Consider the following 20,439-nt stretch of genomic DNA (forward strand, 5'->3'; position numbering starts at 1 on the left):
GATAAGCAACACCGCCTTATCTGAGCTAAACGCGTTAATCTGAGATGGAAACTTTCACGGTCGCGTCCCTATTTTCCAATACACGTCCCACGCGTCCAAACATCCAATTTATTTTACGCAGCGTCCTGCACGCCTCTTCCTCCCTCATTTTCTTTTTGCTTCTTATTTTCTTTTCTATTTTATCATTCTGGCCATTGCTGCCTCCATTAGCCCACTGCGATACCTACCAAATCTACTGCCATACTCTTTTTGTTTATGGGGGCAAGAAAGGATGTTCTCATTGAAGGACCTTGTCCTGATCTATTCTGCGGATTATGCCAGGGTAAACACACACACATACATACATACATACATACATGTACATATACACATTCGTATATATCATTTAATGTAACCCTTAAAACACATCTCATATAATTTTACTTAATCACAGATCTATTGGATGAACCTATCCAAGTGCGCTGCCCTGAAGGTACAAAAACAAAAAAACAAAAGAGAAAAACAAAAACAAACAATATACAACGAATGCTTAATCGATTGTTTTTTCTCGTTTTATTTTATAGACCACATCTTTTGCAAACGATGCATAACAAATTACATTGAACAAAATGATGTTTGTCCTTTTTGCCAAACTACGATTGACCCAACCCAATTTCAACCTTCCAAGTTTGTAATGCGACAGATCGGCCGGCTACCTGTTTATTGTGTTTACCGAAATACAGGTTGTTCCTGGCAAGGATTATTTTATGAAGACCACTCAAACCAGGTAAACGAATAAAGTGGTATTAAAGTACAACTAGTGGGATACAAGATGTATAAATGCAAACATTCAGCGTAACATACCTTCTGGCCCTCAATAGTGCGAACATCAACCGGCAGATTGTCCTAATAAGGAGCAAGGGTGTGTAGACATACTACGGACCATGGATCTTGAACATCACAAAAGCCAATGCACTTATGAACTTATTTCATGTCCCAATCATATGCCAGGATGTACACCATTTTTACGTAAGGATATATTGATCCACGAGAGACAATGTAGATCATATCCATGTACGTATGCGGCTGAAGGGTGCCCGTTTTTTGGCACTCTTCAGGAAAGGATAGCACATGAAGACACTTATTGTGGAAAATTGCATTCGAGGCTCTTACAGTTGGAGCAAGAGTGTGAACAATTAAAGAAACTTTTGTCAGAACAGCGTGTCAGTCAAAACACACTACTTCAAAGTGCACCCAGTATGTTACAGTCTTCCGACGAACAAATAAGGCCTGAAAGTATTCAAAATGACTCCACAATGGCAGATCTTGACCTTCTTCACCAAGTTCTTAATAACGACGCTTTTCCTGCAATGTCTTTTCTCAACAATACAAATTCTAGTACTACCAACAGCACCAATAATAACAACACCAACGACACCAACAACAACATAAATAATATTAATAGTATCAAAACCACTAATATAGACACCACTACACATCCTATACACACAAACGAGTTTATGGACTTTAGTATCTCTCTTCCTGGATTCGCTTTTCCCACAAACCTTACAACATCTCCACCAATTCCAGCCCCAACACAACTAGCTGCGTCTTCTGCTCCAAAACGATCTTCAAATGGAAAACGTATTCGCTACAGCAAAAACGTAAGACTTGCTCACAGTGCATTGCGGATAGCACGTCAACAGGGAACATATCATGAAAACAATCCAGACAACCTGCACACAGGTGACGCTATTCTGCAAGGGCTCGATATTGCCGGATCCGCTTCCGGTCAGCGTGTAGACAAGAGTTTACTTGCCACTCAATCCAACGTCGAACTGAAGGATTTACTCACGCAACAACAAGGCCATTTACCCAACGTATCATCAGCACCTCTGTCAGGTCACCAATTCCCTCTATATGATCTTGATGAAATGGCAAAATTTCTTTCTGAAATGCCGATGCCTGCCGATTCAAACATACCCAAGCCATGTTTGGAATCGGCTGTAGTAGAGAAGACAGTACCAAATCCTTCTCAGCTGACTAATGCATCTACTGCAAAAAGTCGAAAAGATGATACGGGAAGCACGAGTGGAACATCGACTACGACTCGTAAAAAAAAGGCATCTGCCAAAGATCGTAAAAAAGAAGAGCCCGAACAATCTTTGCCACGTTCGCCACCAAATCCTGGATCTCCTAATAATCACGCCTCACCGCCTTCAACAGCGGCACCAAAACGAAGGCCAATGTTCGTTCTTGCCTCAAGCTATCTCACCAACTACAAATAATGCTCATTTCATTTCACTTCATTTCACTCCATTTCACTCCATTTCACTTTACTTCACCCCACTCTACCATGTTGTACATACACTCTTTATTATTGTATCGTTTTTTTTTCTCTCGTTTTCCTTACTTTTTATTTCTTCAATCATACTCTTCAATACATACCAACTCAATTTTCCAATTCATTGCATAAATGGGAGCCAGCCTAGGAGATTAACTTATCAGAACTAGTTCTGTTTAACACTCCATTTATTAATTCTTATTTGTTTTTAAGATTTATCGATTGATTTAAACTTTGCTAGCCAAGTTAATGCTTTTCTGTTAGGAAATGAGCATACTACGGAACTACCTGCTTTTCAGATATATATAACCCCGGTTACTTGCCATTGGAAATGTGTGTGTGTGTTTTTTAATATAAGATTCAGAAAGACCATACCATACCGTATCATATTGTATCATATTGTATCATAAGATGCCATACCATAATATGACACTACACGACACGGCATGACATAGCATTAAATGTTATTATTATTATTAAATGGTATCTTATTGGTGCCTTGGTTTGATTACCGTATTCCCATATATATATAGAAAAGAGAAATTGTATCTATAAATAATATTCTATCTCTCCTCTGTTCTCCTGTTGATGACCTTTTTTTTTTACATTCAAAGGGAACTATAGAAAGAACAGTTATATATATGTGTGTATTAGCTTTTCTTTGAGCTAGTTGTTTTAGGTCATTAAATGAAGTAATAATGATACTTTACTTGTTAGGTGTTGTTAGAAGCAGATCATATATGATACATCAGAAAAGTACAGCCTAAATAGACCAAGACAAGTGGGTGTAAAAATGTATGTATATATACATATATATATAATAGTCTTTATCTATCTGCTCCTATAGGATCCATTGAGATCTTCATAACCTTACAAGGGATTTTAGAGTTAAAGATATGATTTTGTAGTTCTATCCACATATCAGAACATATCTATCTTTGGCAGCTGATTCGTCTTTCACAGAATTTTCCTTGTAAATCCAAGCTAATATATGAGTGTGTTTGTCCCTCTACTAGAATTTGCATACAGTCTTGGTTTCCCTGCTAGTTCTATTTAGGGTATTATTTATATACATATGCATTACTATCATTTGCATTATTGAAAATATAGTACATCTTTAATACAGTAAATCATCTTGCTTCATTGCTGCTGTCCCTCGATGTTTATCCATTCCCAAGAAGTGAGTCAATTGTTTCAAGGATATATAATTGTTCCACTTTGTTCGAATAAGACATTGTTACCTCTAACTTGGAATGGACTTTCTGATATAAACCTCGGAAAAGTAAGATAGAGAGAGAAAAAGAAATCTCCTTGTAGTACTTTCTATTACAATAAAAACAGCTATGTAGCTGTAGTAATTAATAAGACAATAAAGTAGGAATTTGTCTTTGATTATATAGATAAAACTATTGGTTCTCTTATATTTACATCAAAACTATTCATACTTGCCCAATTCAATACTCTTTAATGAGATAAGTGATTAAGATTCAAACATATATATATGAAATACGCGCGCAAAACAAAAAGAGACTGGTTGAAACTTTTATCAAATGTTCTCATAGTAAAGACCTGATGCATAAAGGGTTTTTATTTGAACGACTGGATGTAATATAAAGAGAGAATAAAATATATATTCCAAAAGCTTATAAGCTAATTCATATTATTTTCTATGTACATATGTATTCTGTCGAATAACCAAGTAAGTCGATTAAGTTCATATAGACTTTGAAAATGACAAACAACCTTGCATCTGTGTCCTATCTCCTATATATTTTGGTTGTAGAAAGTAAACCCCAGAGTACGCCAATGAATAACTATTTATTATTATTTACATTCTTCTTTAATTGGTCAATATCCCTGTAGTCCCTCTCCCTCTCTATCTATATTTAAAATGCACCTTGTATATGATGTAAAGAACATCAACGCTTTTATGATTTTGATTTTGTTTTTTTGTGGGAGACGATGCTACTTTGTGTATTAGGATTGAGATTTTAATTTTATTTTATTTTTGCAGAAAAAATGTATATTAAAATACTATTGTATAGCGCATTTTCTATATATTTAAATCATGGCAACTCGAGCTGTCTTAGAGATGTTACGTTTGAATTGATACAATACAATGGACTTATTGTTATTAAATATACATTTCTTTCATACCGGACACCATCTTGATCAAATTAAGATCAATTTTTTTTTTACAAAGCAAAATTTCGATATAAAATATATTTTAGTGGACATCCACTGTTATCAAATGACTCCCTCGTATTAATTTGATAGACTTAACAGCAGTAAGATGGTACATAATGCTAGTTTTTGTGGTGTATTACGTGGTATTTCTATAGGGGATGCATTTCATAAACCTCTTTAACAATATTTTTGGATCATTCGAAAAAAAAGGGGGCGCACATAACTCTAGTAATGTACACTCACAATCAAAAACGTTTCGACCCCCGCAAAAAATGCCTAAAAAAAATCGAAAAAATAAAAATAAAAACATTGTTTTCTCCCAATATTATTAATCAAATCCAACATGCAAGACGTAAATTCATCAGAAAACACCCACGGATCATATGAAAAGGCCAATCCCTATAAACACGGATGCATCATGTACATGCATTTAGCAAATTACGGGGCGACCCAGATTTCATTGGTGGTTGGCATGAGTCTGTCCACTGTCAAGTACATCATTAAGAGAGTGGACGAGACAGGATCGCCTGAGCCAAGAAAAGGGTCCGGACGACCTAGAAAGATTGACGAGAGGACAGAAAGACACCTTGTTCAAATAGTTTGTAAGGACTCCTTTGCCTCATTTTCTAGGCTAAGGGCTTCCTTAAAGAACATGGAGGTATTTGTCTGCAGAAAGACAATAATCAGTTGTCTGAAGCGTTTGGGCTTCGGATCATATATCGCAGCTCACAAGCCAACTTTAACCGAAAGCCACAAGAAAAGAAGGCTGGAATGGGCCCGTGAGCATGTGAATTGGACAGATGACCAGTGGAGAGGTGTAGTGTGGTCAGATGAATCACGGTTCACAGTTGAGGGTAATGATGGAGGAGCTAGAGCTATCAGGAAAGTCGGTGAAAGGTTCAAGGAAGAAAATATCATCGAAGGAACCAAGTGGGGGAAGGGTAGTGTGATGATCTGGAGTTGTTTCTGGGCCGGTGGTTTTGGCCCTTTGGTGTTCCTAGATGGTAACGTAAACCAAGACCAATACGTGAACACTTTGGCTCAGAACTTCCTCCCTTGGTTCCAAAATCTTTCGCGGGAACAAAACAGGAGCTTCGTGTTCCAAGAAGACAACGCCAGCTGTCATACTGGGTCGTACTCGAGGTGGTGGAAAGATAGCCATGAGATCCGAGGTTTTGACTACTGGCCCGCTCAAAGCCCGGATCTCAACCCCATCGAGCATCTCTGGTGGGCTCTCCAGAGGCGCATGAGTGACGAGAGGGCCAGTATTAACAATGTTGAAGATCTGAAGGTTGTAATGCAACGAGAGTGGCGAAGGATAGGTCTCGAACTTTCGTCAACTTTGGCTGGAAGCATGCAGCATCGATGCCAGGCTGTAATTGAGGCCAAAGGAGGTCATACAAAATATTGATCTTTTATTTTTTTCTATATTTCAATAATAAACATATATATAATCTTTTATTTGAAGTTTGAATGCTTTAGCTTTTATTACTGAGGAGCAGTTGCATGTTGAATACATGCCATGATTTCTCTCATGCATTTTTTGGGCTCAGAGGTCGAAACGTTTTTGATTGTGACTGTATTATAAAGCTAAAATCTTGTCGCACGAATGATGAAGTGTGAAATCGAAGTCTAATGGAAAGATCTAGCAATCCTTCAGTATACTGTAATAAAATAAAGCAAAACAAAAAAAAAGTTCTTTTTTATTCATATATCAATTATTACAGAAATATTTTATAGGGTGTTAACTATATACCTATTTACATCAATCAAAATAATAGTTGAACTTGTCTTTCATTTGTTTCGCTAGCAAATAAAGGGATATTTGCATTACTGTGTCTTATTAACTTGGTACATCCTAAGCCTGTATTATAATTTAATATTAGGATGGACATTTATATGATGAAGTATATAGGTAAGCAGTTGCAAGGAGATATTGGAGATAACAAAGAGGTATGTGTATATATATCTGCCTGGAAATGGAATATAGCGTATTTTTCTTTGACTGGATTAACTAAAGATGAATTGCCTGCCTTTTATTGTTAATCTCATATGCGACATTAATAAATACTCATTTGCGAAAGTTATAACATAACAATAAATAAAAATTCAATGTACAAGAAAGTTTAGGGGTTATTTTTGCGCTTTGACGCAACAACTTTATTTTTAATATTGTATAATTTTTTTTCGCGACAGGAATGGCTTTTAGTCCCGGGAAGCTTCTTACAAAAGGAACATAATAATATCGCAGGACTAATGTGGAACATGCCCAAAACACCAGTTTCTTCAATAATGGGCTTTCCTCCTCCAAGCAGACATTCCTCCGTCGTGTGATCCCCACCTGGATGGATGGGACATTTCTTATCCCCAAGCTCCGGAAGGTCAGGTATGGGATTTGCTTTTGGTTTTGGGTTTCCTTTTTGGTTTTTACTTTTGGTTGTGGAGGGAGTGCTGCCGTTCTGGTCTGAAATAATAAAATAAAATAAAGCAAAAAATTATCATTCTGGTAGCTGGGCTAATCCGAGAAAGGCTTTATAGCTGGTTGAGCAGACTTACTGACGGTGAATTTATCAATGGATTTGTTCATATGTACTTTGGGATTTTATTTTACTGTTTTGATTGGCGGCTGTAGGTAGAAATATACGAGCAAAGAAAAAGAGAAAAGAAAAAGAAAAAGGATTCGAACAGGTCCATACACTGACTACTCTCGATATTTATATGTTTTCTGAATTTGTATTTTTTTTGACTGTGTTTTAGCATTGCAGTGTTGCATAGCGAGGCAGTTCGAAGGCAGTCACCCTCGAAACTCGTATGGCTTTAAGTTGCACGACTTACGAGCTCATACCAATAGTCACCATAATTTGTCTTTAAGGCCCTGACAAATAAAAGGTACAGCCTTTTTTACTTTTCTTATCCTGGTTTACCTACTTTAACTGAACAGCCCAAGTTCGAAGCTATAGTACTAAAAATAATATCGAGACTATTAGCATAGGCTTTTGTATATCTGTCAATACTCTATCACTAAAGTATTAATATATTAGAGGTTTGTGGGCAAGATATTTTTAGAGTTGTACAAGAACGTAAGACCGAATAAGGTAATCAGTCCGAAATTACTTTACCCAGAGATATTTCTATATTGAACTTTTTTCCTGTTATAAGATGGTTTAGTACTTGGGATTATTATTGGCTTAAAATGAGTTTAAAATCAAAATTAAGTAATATTATTGGTGGATATTTAAAAGAATCTTTATTTTAGCTATCGTTGGTCTGTATTAGAGTCTCAAAAACATAAATTGAAAAGTATGTCGAAATATTAGTAGTTTCATTATATGGATATAGATAATTATATATATATATATATACTGATTATAATTTACAGTGTTGTATTACAACTTCCAGACGCAGCAATATATATAAACAAGAAGATACATTTCATTACAGGTTATAGAAATAGCTCAAGACACAAGCCCAAAGGTTTAAAGAAGTGTTTTTATATCTATTTATTTAGTCATATAGTTCTGGATAGGTAACTTTGATCGCATAGACTAGATAATTGTGTCATACATACTGGAAGAATATGGCCAATTATCACTACTAAGCTTATAAGTCATAGCCTTATGTTTTCTTTGTATTTCTCTTGCCTTTTGAAGTTGTCTAACACAGAGTGTTGTGAAAGAGAAAAAAAAGAGAGAAGATTGAAACCCAGTCACGAGAGTCTATCAAAGGCACATCCCCTTCCCTTTATTTTTATTTATTTTTTAAGGCTCCTACTTGGTTTGCCCTTGTAACAATAACAAAAAGAGACCCTTTGACGTCTTCCTTTGCTTTTTTATCATGCTGTTTGTGCGACTTCAAGTCCGTCCGCTTATATCTTGTGCGGCTAAGAATTCTTCAGAAACTCTTTGTGGGGTAAGCGGCCGTCTGTTTCATTCTACCACGTTGTCTGCGTCAAAACCAAGGTCCGTTTTCACTCTTTATTGTATTTATATATACATGCATACATATAATTGTATGGTTCTAGTATACTATTCCTACTGCTGCTGCTGTTACTGTACTGACTTCTTTTCTTTTTGGATTGTGTATAGGTTAATCAGAATCCCAGCTCCATCTCGATTACTATCCAAATTACAAAAGTCTCGACCATCAGCTCTTCCAATCTGCTTCGTCGATCTTCGTCGATCTTTCTCTGACAAAAAAAACGCACAAACAATCTTGACAGACAACGAGAATGCAGATAACAACAACAAAAATGTAATTAAAATTTAAAAGCAAAAGAAAAGAATGATAAAGTCCTGCAAAGCAAACATATACATATGATTGTTTTACACAATTTAGATCAAAGAGATCATCCCGACACATGAAAACATTTACACGATTCCAAACCTTTTGACCTTTGGTCGCTTACTATCTGCACCTTATATTGGACATTTGATTATACAACACGACTATAACCTAGCATTGGGAATATTTGCATTGGCAGGATTTACTGACATGGTAAAAACACACACACTTACGCATATTTTTATTTTATTATATTGGTTATTTATTTGAATATCTTAATGAATACAAGTCTTACTAAATTTTTTGTGGTGGGAATGAAACTATGAACTAAGTTGGACGGGTGGATTGCACGTCGATACAATCTGAAAACAGTAGTTGGTAGCATCATCGATCCCGCAGCAGACAAAGCCTTGATGACAGTCATGACAATAACATTGGCTATGGAAGGTGTCTTACCAGGTTAGTTAAATTATTATTATCATTATCATTATCATTATCATTTCTTTTTTAAAAAAAAGATGGTACCAATAGTGGTATATTTTACTTGTATAATTAACTGTTTTCTCTCTCTCTCTCTTTCTGTTTATAGTACCTTTGGCCACTCTTATTCTCGGTAGAGATGCAGGCCTCATATTGGCTTCTTTTTATTACCGTTACATCTCTCTACCTCAACCCGTATGTGAAATAATACCTGCACCGATTCATATATATATACATATATGATAGCTCTAATGGTTTTTGCATAATAGAAAACGTTGGTGCGTTATTTTGATTTCTCCATACCTTCTGCAGAAGTAAGGCCAACCATGATCAGCAAAATCAACACAGCCCTTCAGCTCTTACTCGTTGGAACTTCTCTGACATCAATTACCATGGGACTACCAAGTTCTGAGATTATGACGGCCATGCAGTAAGTTGTTACGTAGATATTCCACACACACACACACACAAAAGAGAGAGAGAGAAGGAAAGAAAGAAAGAAAGTATGCTAAACAATATATGTTTCTTAGTTGGGTGGTGGGCGGTACAACTATTTGGTCAGGTGCAAGTTATATTTACACCAAAGATGCTGTTCGAATCCTCAATAAGCACAAGCTTTGATAACTTGAGATTATCCTTTTGTAACCATAGCATATACATATACACAAATCCAAATACAAATCCAAATGCATATACAAATACGCGCATAAACATAATTATGTTTGTATATATACAGTTGACTTTCTCTTGGCACAAAGGGTATGAAAGATGCAAACACTTTATATATGAAGCATATCCTATAACACAACCACATTTCCCTTCTTCCTTTTCTCTATCTTTTTCATTATTTTGTGAGCTTCCCTTTTGAACTCTTTTAATTCTTGTATTCTTCTTTTTACCTTGATCTATAGCTTTCTAATAAATATCTATGTAGAAACAAGATTTACAGCTGTAATATCAACCCATTTTCACCTTTTTTTTTCTTTTGATATTATTACCATGTCCGAGAACATAACAAAAGCTATAAATGAGCTAATTTCTAAATATATTCAAGATACAATTAACTTTGTATCGATATTTTACTGAGCTTTTGACTCTGGGTCATGATAATGCCATTATATTTAATATTTGTTTATATATGCAGATATGAATATACCTTGAATTCCCAATCGTATGGTGTCTTTATAATAATTAGTATTGTTAACAAATTGTAACATATAATTGTAGGGTTAGGCGCTTCCAAGACATCTATCTAAACGCCTATCAACTGGCCAGGAACAAAGAAACAAACAAAAAAAAAGAAAAGTGGTACACTAAAAGTGTAATTAACTTAATTAACAGGATTGCATGCTGTCTTTTTACAGCCCTCAAGATTTTATCTTGTACGCTCTCAACCCTGTTTAAGCAGCTGGCACCCAACAACAATGACGATGATGATAATTATGATAATGGTTGTAATAGTGATAATGAGCCAATAGTCGTACACTATAGTAAAAGATAAAAAAAAAATAGCGAGTTTAGTAGGAGATTTTTGCAAGATCTTGCTTCCACAATCGACCCTTTAAGCGTAACGGACTCATGCTCTCCAAATAATTTAGATCGGTAAATCCAAAATTATCTATAGGACTAATAATAAAAGATTGGGGACTGGTTCTATTGTTTGTCTTGGAAGACTATGACAGGTTGCATGTGGTGTTTGAGTGCGATGATATAAGCAAAGACTGGTAACTTTCGTAAGTTTTTTTTTGAATAGGTGATCGGTAGCATAAAGGACATTGGGTTCATACTTGCAAAGTAGACGTCTCATCTCAACACCTTTAATTGGCTCATTGTATCTGCTGTGAGGTGTAGACCGGTTTCTCATGACCAAGACAGAAGATCGACCAAACTCAGCGCTAATATCACTTTTTAAGGCGTTTGTTGACTTGGGATTGGTTGATGTACAAGGAAAGGCGAAGTTTGCGGAATAAAAGCGGCTGACTCGTTTGACCTTTGGTTCCTTGTAGTAATATCTTCACAATAAGGGCTTGAGATGGGGTAGTTTAGTTCACTGTCTTCCAATCTACAAAGCGCTAGATATCAGAGGCTTGCTTGCTCGGTACTTTTAAAGTGCCAATTGATAGGAATGATATACAAAGAAAAATTTGTGAGATTATATGCTGTAAGTTAGTTAATAGATCAAGTACTTATAAGAGTAAAGAAGAAGAAAAAAAGAAGACTTCTTTTATATAAATATCTGCCATAGATGACCTTGATACATGAGAATATAGTATGTAATTAACCAGATAAACGTATTGATAGATAGGTGGATATGTATAAAGAAGAGTTTGTTTAAATATATAAATATATTTATATAGCTCATTTGATTACTATCCTGTAGATATATCAAAGCAAGATTTAGATTTCTTGTATCTGACTACCACCGTTTTATACTCATCATTGTTTTGAATTTTGTGTATCTATCACTAAAATCACGTATGAGTTTGGTGATTCAAGCCTTAAACAAAAAAAATTACTAGGGGTATATTATATGTTTTATGGACATATATTGTTTTGCTTACAAAAAACCTTTACGTATTTTATCATAGGTAATAATCAGTTCAAAGATTGATTGTGTACCTTTGTTTTGTAGACAATAGAACAGCCAGCAGAATCAAATTTTCAAGAGAATTTCTTTATTAAAACACACACATACACGCAGCAACTTAAATAAGGTAAACCTGTAGTCCTTTGAACTTGACAGATTATCTGGAAAGCTCAAAGCAGACTTCTCTTCAATCATATTCTTCTATTCTTTTTATTCTAAAATGACGCTGCAAAATTAGTGAGAATACAAGAACAATGGGAAGTTTTGAATGTAAGGCCTACAGTCGTACAAACAAAGTCTCATTGTATGTTTTTCACTCAAATATTTCCAATGTATGTATCAAATATGACCTTGATTTTAATAGGTTCAATAGAATATTCAAGATACAGATATTTTATAGTAAAACGCCAAACCAAGCCTCTTGGTTAAACTAACAGTACGTTATGATTTGTAAGTTTAGGAATAACAATGTAATTATAAAATGTAGAATATATATATATATATCGATGTGTGAATGAAAGCTTACATCCGCAAGATAACGGAGATACACTGCTGTCCATAAAAGTAAAGGATCGAAAAAGAGGTATAAACGAAAAGCGTCCTCTAGAATCGCCTCTGAAAACATCTTTGATATCACCCTTTTTTTCCCGTAATCATAGGTCAGATCAGACCGCACCGATGGTCAGCGCAGGTGTCGTTCTTCGAGGTACAGTACTTTCTCCTGATTAGCCTCATGAAATCAGCGAGCTCGCCTAAACGCCAAAACTGTATCGGTATCTGTGCTTCTGTATCCACAACCCAAAAAAAGGCATGTATTGTATTGAAGACGCATGGAGGTGATACACACACTTTTTTTTTGAAGTCCATCCATGTGGTCAGCTCACTTTTTTTTGACACTCCTTTCATTAACAAGCTATTTGATCTTGGGTCTTGAACACCGCTCTTCTTCAGCATCCTCTCATGCCTTGTTTTCGATTATCTTGACTCAAGAAGAGTGAAAGCCCTCTAGTACTTAGAAAAAGATGACAACATCATATTCAGCAAATTCAGGCGAGTGGCATAAAAGAGTATCGAGCTTCCATGCGGTTGATTTGGTTACATTGGACTCAAGTATCTTACCAGCCAGCATAAGCCGGACATTGAGAGATGCATTAGATGGAAGAGACACGACGGTTGTAGTTAACCACGAAAAATCCATAAAATCACCCACTACTCCTGCTACTATTACGGCTACTATCACCTCTTCTCAACAGACACTTCAACTTAGAACCGTACCCAGCTTGGAAAATATCGGACATTGTAATAATCATAATTATTATAATAATAATCATCACAAACATCATAATCCTACACAGCCCATTCTGACTTTACCTATGGGACCAGAGATTGAGCGGATAAGCATCCTCGAACAAGCCTTGGAAGAAGCAAACCAAAAGGTCCATCAGATGAACAACCATCTGTGGGAACATGAGCAAGGAACTCAGATCACTCTTGGGCTACGACTCGAAGAACTTGAAAAGACCAAGCTTCAATTAAAAACCCTAGAACAAATCGAAGAAAAACAGACCGCAATCATCGAACAGTTACTCAACAAGCAGGACTCAATGGAGATACTTTTAAAAAGGCAGCAGATCCACAGTGTCAAGATGATGGAAGAGTTTGCACGCGCAAAGGCAGACACCACAAAATATTTTCAGCACAAAATCGAACATGTGGTTAAAGAAGTAACACGAATCTCAGCAGTACGCCAGGATCTTGAAAAACGAATGAGTGATATACAAGACCAGAAGATCCTCGAGAAACGGTCGAGTGATATAGATTTGCAGCGGACAATGGCGCTGGAAGGCCGAGTTGAAGAGTTAGACATGATCGTAGAGAAGCTTGATTTTCAGAAGAAGCGGACATCGGCCGCCTTGACTAGAAAGACCAGTGCCTATCGACAGATGGAGCAATGCTTGCAGAGACACACAGAAATTATCAAGACATATGAACAGAAGATTAAGATGCTCGAGAAGGCGGCCCTAGAGGCCTCCCAACAGCGAGTCCTGTCACCAAACAAAGATGCATCTGATCTTCTAGACGAGTCGGATACGACCACTGTACCTCTACCTGCGTCTGTACCTGTGTCTGTACCCGCGAACCCTGGCGAAAAAAGCGTAATTTGCCACGAGGCCTGTGCGACCAAACATCAAGATGGACCCCACAACTCAACAAATTCGAAAAAAGTCAGTGCACGCATGGAGAACGGGTATCATTGGCAGGGCCAAAGATCTCTTCGCCATTCCCATCAACCCACACGCTCGATCTTGAAAAAATGTGATTCAAGTGTAATTAATCGATTGGACGAGCAGGCACTACAGAAGCAGTGCCAAGAGTGGCTTGATGAAGGCAAAGGCGAGACTCTGGTATATAAAATTGTAGAGATCTGCAAGGACAATAAATACCTCATTGTACAGATGCAAGATATGCAAAACGAACTAAACCTTTGGCACCAACATGCCGCCATGCTCAGAGACGCTCAACGTCACTCAAACCCTAAGAAACCTACATCAGCATCTACATCTACATCAGCATCAACATCAACATTAGCATCAACACATACACCAACATCAAAAAAACATAGACACGATTGTGAAAGTCGACTAGATCACACTTCACACCGTACCCAATTACGCTCTACTGATAATTCAGAAACTATGCATTCATATCCATCATATAAACTCAATAACTCTTCCCAAAACCTGAATTTACCTCCTCCGACTGCCCCTCCATCGAACCCACCACCACCTATACCCAGTTCACCTTCCTCTCGACACTCTACAAAGTCAATTGAAAAGGAAAACAATAATCATAATACTACAACCACAACTGCTAATAGATCTTCTCAGCATAATATCCGGGACCTAAAACGCCGTTTATCGCATGCGGAAGCGGCGGCATTTTCGATGGCAAAGAAACTTGATGCTGTTTTACACGAAAAAGAAGGACTAAACTTAGAAACATCACGCTGGAGGGCAGAAGTCGATAAACTGTTAGAGGCACAGGCTGAGAAGGAAGCACAGGCAGCCAAGGTGCAACAAGAACTAGAAAAGCAATTAGAAGAAGAGCGTGCGCTAAAGGCCAAATCTGAGAAAGCACGCCAAGTATTGGAATCTCAAACGGATGCCTGGTTGAGTAAAAAGAGTGTATTTAAATGCTTCTAAGTTTTTAGTTTTCTTTTTCCCTTCTCCCCACCCATTATATATATTTAGTCAATAGGACAAATTTACATCTTGTACAGTATAGAAAGAGCCAATTTAACATATATATATATATAGTATATTATGTGAAATAAATTATTTGAGTGAAATATATTTATGTATGAATGTGATGCTTTTTTTATAGATATATAAAATGAGGGGAAATGATAAGTGTATAAAAATTCATATTATTATTACTTTTTAAGCAGTGATTTGCTTATTCTTTTGAGCTTCATGGAATTTTGAGAGGACGATCTTGCATTGTGTTTCTCTGCAAAGGTCGTTCAAACCAGCCTTGGCATCACCCATTCTGTCAAAGAAAACCAAACCAGCGCTACGTTCAACAGCATCAATAGGAACCTTGAATGTTTCGAGAGGAGTCTCGTCTGGTATACGCTGGTTAGGCAATACAAAAGCAGCCGTACTGTATTTTCCGTCGCGCTGGGTCATGATCACCTTGTAGAAATGAGTGGGGACAGCGACATTGGGAACGCCGTTTGTGCCGATGACCTGATACTTGACGTAGAACTTTCCGTCATTTTCCTGATGTGGAAGGTAGAGAGGTCCCGTGAACACATACACATCAGGGAATGTTTTTGTGAGAGAGCGGCAGAAGTTTTCGAAATGAGCCCAATCTAGAAAACATATGTAAATACATATACATATACATATACATATAATTAAAATTTAAATAATCAATAGTAATTAATCAAGCAATCGATCAATTAATACTTACAGTCTCTGTTGAAACCTTCTCCAACCTGAGGAGCGATGTTTGAGAGGTAAAAAGTTTCATTCATGGCCTGCTGACTGTTCTTGACATCGGCAGCGGGTACCATGTGGCCACGGTCAAAGTTACTCTTATAATAATCTGTCAAACGAGCTCTGAATTGAGGAGGCACGCTGTCCTCTTCTTTAAAAGCGGATTTACTGCGTTCAACACCTTCTGCTCTCTTAAGAGAGGCAGGTGTAAGGTGTTCAGCAACCCAATTGGGATTTCTGTCTCTGCGGTTGTAAGACACAACATAGGCATCACGATAAATCAGATCGCTGACAGGGCCTTTTGTTGTTGTTATGGTTATGGTTGTTATGGTAATTAATAACGATAATTAATTAGAATTTTTTTTATGTACAATACAGAATAAATAATAATAGTTTATAATTTTTACCGGGGAATCCGAAAGGAAGAATTGTCTTCGCCTTCTCAATGGAAGACATTGGGCGTGCGGGTGGTGCTGTTTGTTGAGGCATGTTGGTGATGGGCTTTGGTGCCTGAGGTTGAGGTTGAGTCTGGGCTACAGGTACCATCATGGCAGCAGGGCGAGGTTTTTGTGTGAACTTTTGGTAGGCAGCCATAGATATGGCGCCAATTGCAGCACCACCAAACAAAAAGGTAACACGTTCAGATGCCATGAGGGAAATGAGGTTAAGGATGTCTAAACTCTTGTTATTTTTATTTTTTATTTTTTTTGCTTGGGTTATCTTTTTTTGGAGGTTAAAATGAATAATTCAAGCCACGACGGAGGTTCAAAATATAATAGACATTTGTTACCAGGGCGGATGAACAGATTTCGGTACATTACATTGCAGTACATTGCAGTAGAATAGAGTATAATTTATTAAATGTATATATGTATATCATAGTCCTGACCTCCTCAATTATCCAATTCTTTTTCTTTTTTGTTAAGATTTTTTCTTAGTATTTAATTATTGGATCTTTTACTTGCTCTATACTTATATTTTTTATATATGACATTTAATTAATTAAACAAAGAAAAGAAAAGAAAAAAAAAGAAAATTAAAACCGCTTTTATAATTAGCTTATTTAAAATAGAGACAGAAAAGTAATATTATAGTATTTGACAGAAACAAGCTATATAAAGCATAAAAGAAATACATATATACTTTACTCATCAATTATTAGCTTACAAACTACAAAGCTACACCAAATATATATAATAAATAAGATTGCTTATAATTCCTTACAAAAAAAAACCTCCAAATCACCCGTGATACGTTTGGAAGAAGAGATATGTATATCTCTGTGTGTATTTGTTTGTTTGGATTATATTTAAGAGTATCAGTTATTCCAAAGCCTCTTTATTTGTTTTGATTTAATTTCTTTTGGATATTATTTTCAATTTTCAATTTTTTTTGTACAAACCAAAAAATATATTATTATATTTATAAAAACAGAGGCTATCTGTCGCCATCTCAAATTAAAAATAATAAATTCTATAGCATTTACCCGGTCAAGCCTAAATCATTCGATTCCTTTCAATTCAACAACTAAATGTTATAAGAAAATACGATTTAACAGAATATAGACAAATACTCTTCTCCCCCAACCAATTTAAGTTTTTTTCTTCTTCTTCTTGCTTGTAACCACCTTCAATCCAATCCAACCCAATAGAACAAACGCCCTTCAAGTTTTGTATTCTTCTTCTTTATAGTTCGTATGCTCATGTGGTTTCCAAGGCTACACGGAATCGAACAAAGAAGGAAGACCATCATGGTTCTACCAGTAAATTTGTTCCGGGCCACACAGTATATCTTTGTTTATTTATTTATTTATATATTCTTCATGGCAGATCTATTCTTGGATTGTCTAAACGTAACCAACATGTTCATCTTAATAAAAATATACAAGGATCATTGCTCCGTAAGATATATAGCTACTGATGGTAAGACTATAGCTATATATATATATATACATACATATACTGGTCAATCTCGTTTGAACTACATACCATACATCATACATTAACACTAATAACAAAAGAAGGAAGTATCAAGATTGGCCTTAATCCCTTCCCTGCTCATTCTTCTTTTACCTTTTTCTTTTAAGAAAATTGGCTAGGATATGTATTACTAATTTACCAGTAAATGAAGATAAAAAAGAAAACTCCTTCTACTCCTTGTCCTTCCTCATCTTTCTATCCCCTTAGAATAATGATGATCATTTTTATCATTATCATGATCATGATCAGTATCAGTATGTTTATTATTACTATTTTGTAAAAAAAAAAAAAAAAAAGTCATTGTCTTGTTTCAAATCAGATCAAATCATATAATTTCAAATTTCAATTTTATTTATTTATTTTTAAAATATAATATACTAACAAAGTTCTTGTATTACTATTTGCCTCGTTAACCACCCCCTCTCCCCCCTTGTGTGTTACGTTATTAGATACAAGGTTCTCTCTAAACAAACCATATATTTGTTAAAATAATATCTGTTGTTTTGATTCTATACTGTCTCTTTATTCTATTATCGGATTGTCATTGTTTTCTCATCATGGTAGATTTGGATGATATTCTAAAAATATCTATATTCAGAATAATGATAATGATACTGATAATAATACCTTTATTTTTGGTTATTCTAAAGAATTGTTGTACACCTTGGCATTACCATCGCACCATGTCTATAGATACACCTTGTAGTCAAGGAATACATCGGTTTGTGTTTCAGCTGGTAACACGCGTACAGAGGTACAATCTTTAAAAAAAAAACTTCTAAAAGGTAAGAAGACCAAACAAAGTTACCATAGCGACGATGACCGCATTTATATAATAAATAAATAAATAAACACTAGCGCCTTTATGCCTTTTGTATTTGGATATATATGAATAAATAGTATGTAATTTTATTTAAATCACAACGCAGAAGCCATATGTACAGTATCTATGTAACCAGGTCCATAAAAGAAAAAAATAAGAGGCATCGAAGAATCCAAGTATAATTGGTCAAATAACACTAATAACAAATTGAATAGGACCTGGGATAAGACCACTTTATTAATCAACAATAAAGAGTGAATATTTTAATACGTTTTTAATTTTTTGATACAATTGAAATTACATAAACTTGAATAAAGAGCATGAATTTTACTGATTTTCGCATTTTCGTTTCGTAAACTTCCAAAATTGGTTGCGAAGAGTGTCTGCATTTTTTTTAATTCAGGCAATTTCCATTGTCTACCTTCTTTCAAGCATGCTATTCAATCTATCTTTTTGAGGCCTTTTTTTCAATTATTACTTGCTCAAATTCCTCAACAAAAGAAGCAGGAGAAGTAAAAGACAATCCAACTGTAATAAGTGGGCTTAAAGATGTATTTATATTGTTTTCACCAAAGTTTTCTTTGGAAAGAATAATACAGTCATTAGCCCAAGGATTGGGGAGAAAGTCATATCTACCAGTGAAGCGACTGACTGATGTATGCTAAGTAACATAACTGTGCAAGGTATAAATTCAAGCACTAAGGATAATTGGATCCACCTTGTATCTCTTAAAAGCCTCTAAGCAGTAGTTTAACTGCTCTCTCTAGAGGCAATTTATTAACGGTGTGTTGAACTTCCGCAATAGTTGATAGGATATTGATTGCTAAAGATTTTGGTTCCAAGACCATATCTGAGCGCGTTCAATTGCTCTATTTTGGGTTTCTAAAATAGTTGTGGTGATATAGTTAGGCACTATGGGATCTTGAGTGATGATTTTGGACATCGGATCTTTGCCTGGGTGCGACTTTTGAGATAAAGAGTTATTCATAAAGAAACCTATGGGAAACCAACACTGCTACAGCTACAACTGATCCTAGGCACACGGTGTTTCCTTGTGGAAGATGTCATTTTGAATCTACCGGACCACAACTTAATTTTTTTTGGTGCCATTAAAGAATTATATCTGGTCCCTAAGGATACATAATATTCGTATCAAGATTTTCTTTTGTGATTTGAAGAATTAAAACTGTGGATTGGTGGGGATTACTTGCCAGTTAATATTCTAAGGCTTTAGTAATATAGCTACAATATGTGAAATAGAGAAAGACATGATACGCGTAAGAAGACGAATAAATAATAAAATACCCAACAAGATTACATCATAGTTTAATGGCAACAGCTTCTTATAATCTTCTGTATAACTAGCTATTGATATAGTATATTTGTAACTAATCACTACTTTTCATGGCCAAATAAGTCTAATTTTAGGGCTACTAATTGAATATATTGTATGAATTTTAGGGAAATATGCTGTGTCCTAAAGAATTAGATAAAGACACCGGGCCCCGGACAGATAATCGCAACACATTAGCCCAGTTAGATAGAAAGGTCGACCCTGTAAGATCGCTGAAGAGAATACAAAATTGTCTCAAGTTCAAGTTAAAGTACTGTGAGGGTATTTATATATTATCTAAATTACTGTATGATTCTATCTAGGCTATAACAGTCCAAGAATCTCATTTGAACAACTCTGAAAACGCCTAGGGCGTATAGCGCCATTGAAAAAAATAAAATAAGAAAAAAAAATGTGATCACCTGGACATTCTAATTTTGGTAAT

At 35.7% G+C, this 20,439-nt stretch overlaps 8 protein-coding genes across 8 annotated transcripts; 5 read left to right on the forward strand and 3 right to left on the reverse strand.

The window, feature by feature from the left end:
- Nucleotides 1-164: 164 nt before the first annotated feature.
- Nucleotides 165-2,446, forward strand: PHYBLDRAFT_181600 (hypothetical protein). The gene is made up of 4 exons (XM_018438498.1): nt 165-322; nt 434-472; nt 564-766; nt 861-2,446. Exons 1-4 carry the CDS (start codon nt 256-258, stop codon nt 2,265-2,267), a joined length of 1,716 nt encoding a protein of 571 aa, XP_018290790.1. The 5' UTR covers nt 165-255; the 3' UTR covers nt 2,268-2,446.
- A 3,833-nt stretch (nt 2,447-6,279) lies between these two features.
- Nucleotides 6,280-7,097, reverse strand: PHYBLDRAFT_65324 (hypothetical protein; the record flags this gene model as incomplete). Its single annotated transcript, XM_018441437.1, has 3 exons — nt 6,280-6,374; nt 6,738-6,974; nt 7,067-7,097. 3 exons carry the CDS (start codon nt 7,095-7,097, stop codon nt 6,280-6,282), a joined length of 363 nt encoding a protein of 120 aa, XP_018290791.1.
- A 1,247-nt stretch (nt 7,098-8,344) lies between these two features.
- PHYBLDRAFT_177621 (hypothetical protein) lies at nt 8,345-10,212 on the forward strand (the record flags this gene model as incomplete). The annotated part of the gene is made up of 6 exons (XM_018437909.1): nt 8,345-8,419; nt 8,846-9,004; nt 9,124-9,250; nt 9,381-9,466; nt 9,541-9,701; nt 9,802-10,212. The coding sequence occupies 6 exons, from the start codon at nt 8,345-8,347 to the stop codon at nt 9,890-9,892; spliced, it is 699 nt and encodes a 232-aa protein (XP_018290792.1). The 3' UTR covers nt 9,893-10,212.
- Nucleotides 10,213-10,788: 576 nt separating this feature from the next.
- Nucleotides 10,789-12,053, reverse strand: PHYBLDRAFT_169016 (hypothetical protein; the record flags this gene model as incomplete). Its single annotated transcript, XM_018435991.1, has 4 exons — nt 10,789-10,889; nt 10,952-11,283; nt 11,891-11,944; nt 11,992-12,053. 4 exons carry the CDS (start codon nt 12,051-12,053, stop codon nt 10,789-10,791), a joined length of 549 nt encoding a protein of 182 aa, XP_018290793.1.
- A 59-nt stretch (nt 12,054-12,112) lies between these two features.
- PHYBLDRAFT_65322 (hypothetical protein) lies at nt 12,113-12,587 on the forward strand (the record flags this gene model as incomplete). The annotated part of the gene is made up of 2 exons (XM_018441436.1): nt 12,113-12,257; nt 12,346-12,587. 2 exons carry the CDS (start codon nt 12,113-12,115, stop codon nt 12,585-12,587), a joined length of 387 nt encoding a protein of 128 aa, XP_018290794.1.
- A 4-nt stretch (nt 12,588-12,591) lies between these two features.
- PHYBLDRAFT_146076 (hypothetical protein) lies at nt 12,592-12,856 on the forward strand (the record flags this gene model as incomplete). Its single annotated transcript, XM_018431593.1, has 2 exons — nt 12,592-12,694; nt 12,810-12,856. The coding sequence occupies 2 exons, from the start codon at nt 12,592-12,594 to the stop codon at nt 12,854-12,856; spliced, it is 150 nt and encodes a 49-aa protein (XP_018290795.1).
- A 24-nt stretch (nt 12,857-12,880) lies between these two features.
- Nucleotides 12,881-15,061, forward strand: PHYBLDRAFT_65321 (hypothetical protein; the record flags this gene model as incomplete). Its single annotated transcript, XM_018441435.1, has 1 exon — nt 12,881-15,061. One exon carries the CDS (start codon nt 12,881-12,883, stop codon nt 15,059-15,061), a length of 2,181 nt encoding a protein of 726 aa, XP_018290796.1.
- A 205-nt stretch (nt 15,062-15,266) lies between these two features.
- Nucleotides 15,267-16,508, reverse strand: PHYBLDRAFT_133939 (hypothetical protein). The gene is made up of 3 exons (XM_018429604.1): nt 16,267-16,508; nt 15,834-16,157; nt 15,267-15,732 (listed from the first exon to the last, which is right to left on the reverse strand). Exons 1-3 carry the CDS (start codon nt 16,451-16,453, stop codon nt 15,299-15,301), a joined length of 945 nt encoding a protein of 314 aa, XP_018290797.1. The 5' UTR covers nt 16,454-16,508; the 3' UTR covers nt 15,267-15,298.
- Nucleotides 16,509-20,439: the final 3,931 nt, after the last annotated feature.

The sequence above is a fragment of the Phycomyces blakesleeanus genome, assembly GCF_001638985.1.
Source record: "Phycomyces blakesleeanus NRRL 1555(-) unplaced genomic scaffold PHYBLscaffold_12, whole genome shotgun sequence".
In the NCBI taxonomy this organism is placed as follows: Eukaryota; Fungi; Mucoromycota; class Mucoromycetes; order Mucorales; family Phycomycetaceae; genus Phycomyces; species Phycomyces blakesleeanus.

Excerpts from the sequence above, each read along its gene's own strand:
- PHYBLDRAFT_181600 (XM_018438498.1), top strand. The coding sequence starts at position 256 with ATGGGGGCAAGAAAGGATGTTCTCATTGAAGGACCTTGTCCTGATCTA. Across the intron at positions 473-563 it reads CCAAGTGCGCTGCCCTGAAG|ACCACATCTTTTGCAAACGA; the intron begins GTACAAAAACAA and ends TTTATTTTATAG. Across the intron at positions 767-860 it reads ATGAAGACCACTCAAACCAG|TGCGAACATCAACCGGCAGA; the intron begins GTAAACGAATAA and ends GGCCCTCAATAG.
- PHYBLDRAFT_133939 (XM_018429604.1), bottom strand. The coding sequence starts at position 16,453 with ATGGCTGCCTACCAAAAGTTCACACAAAAACCTCGCCCTGCTGCCATG. Across the intron at positions 16,158-16,266 it reads TCTTCCTTTCGGATTCCCCG|GCCCTGTCAGCGATCTGATT; the intron begins GTAAAAATTATA and ends CAACAACAAAAG. Across the intron at positions 15,733-15,833 it reads AGAAGGTTTCAACAGAGACT|ATTGGGCTCATTTCGAAAAC; the intron begins GTAAGTATTAAT and ends TATGTTTTCTAG.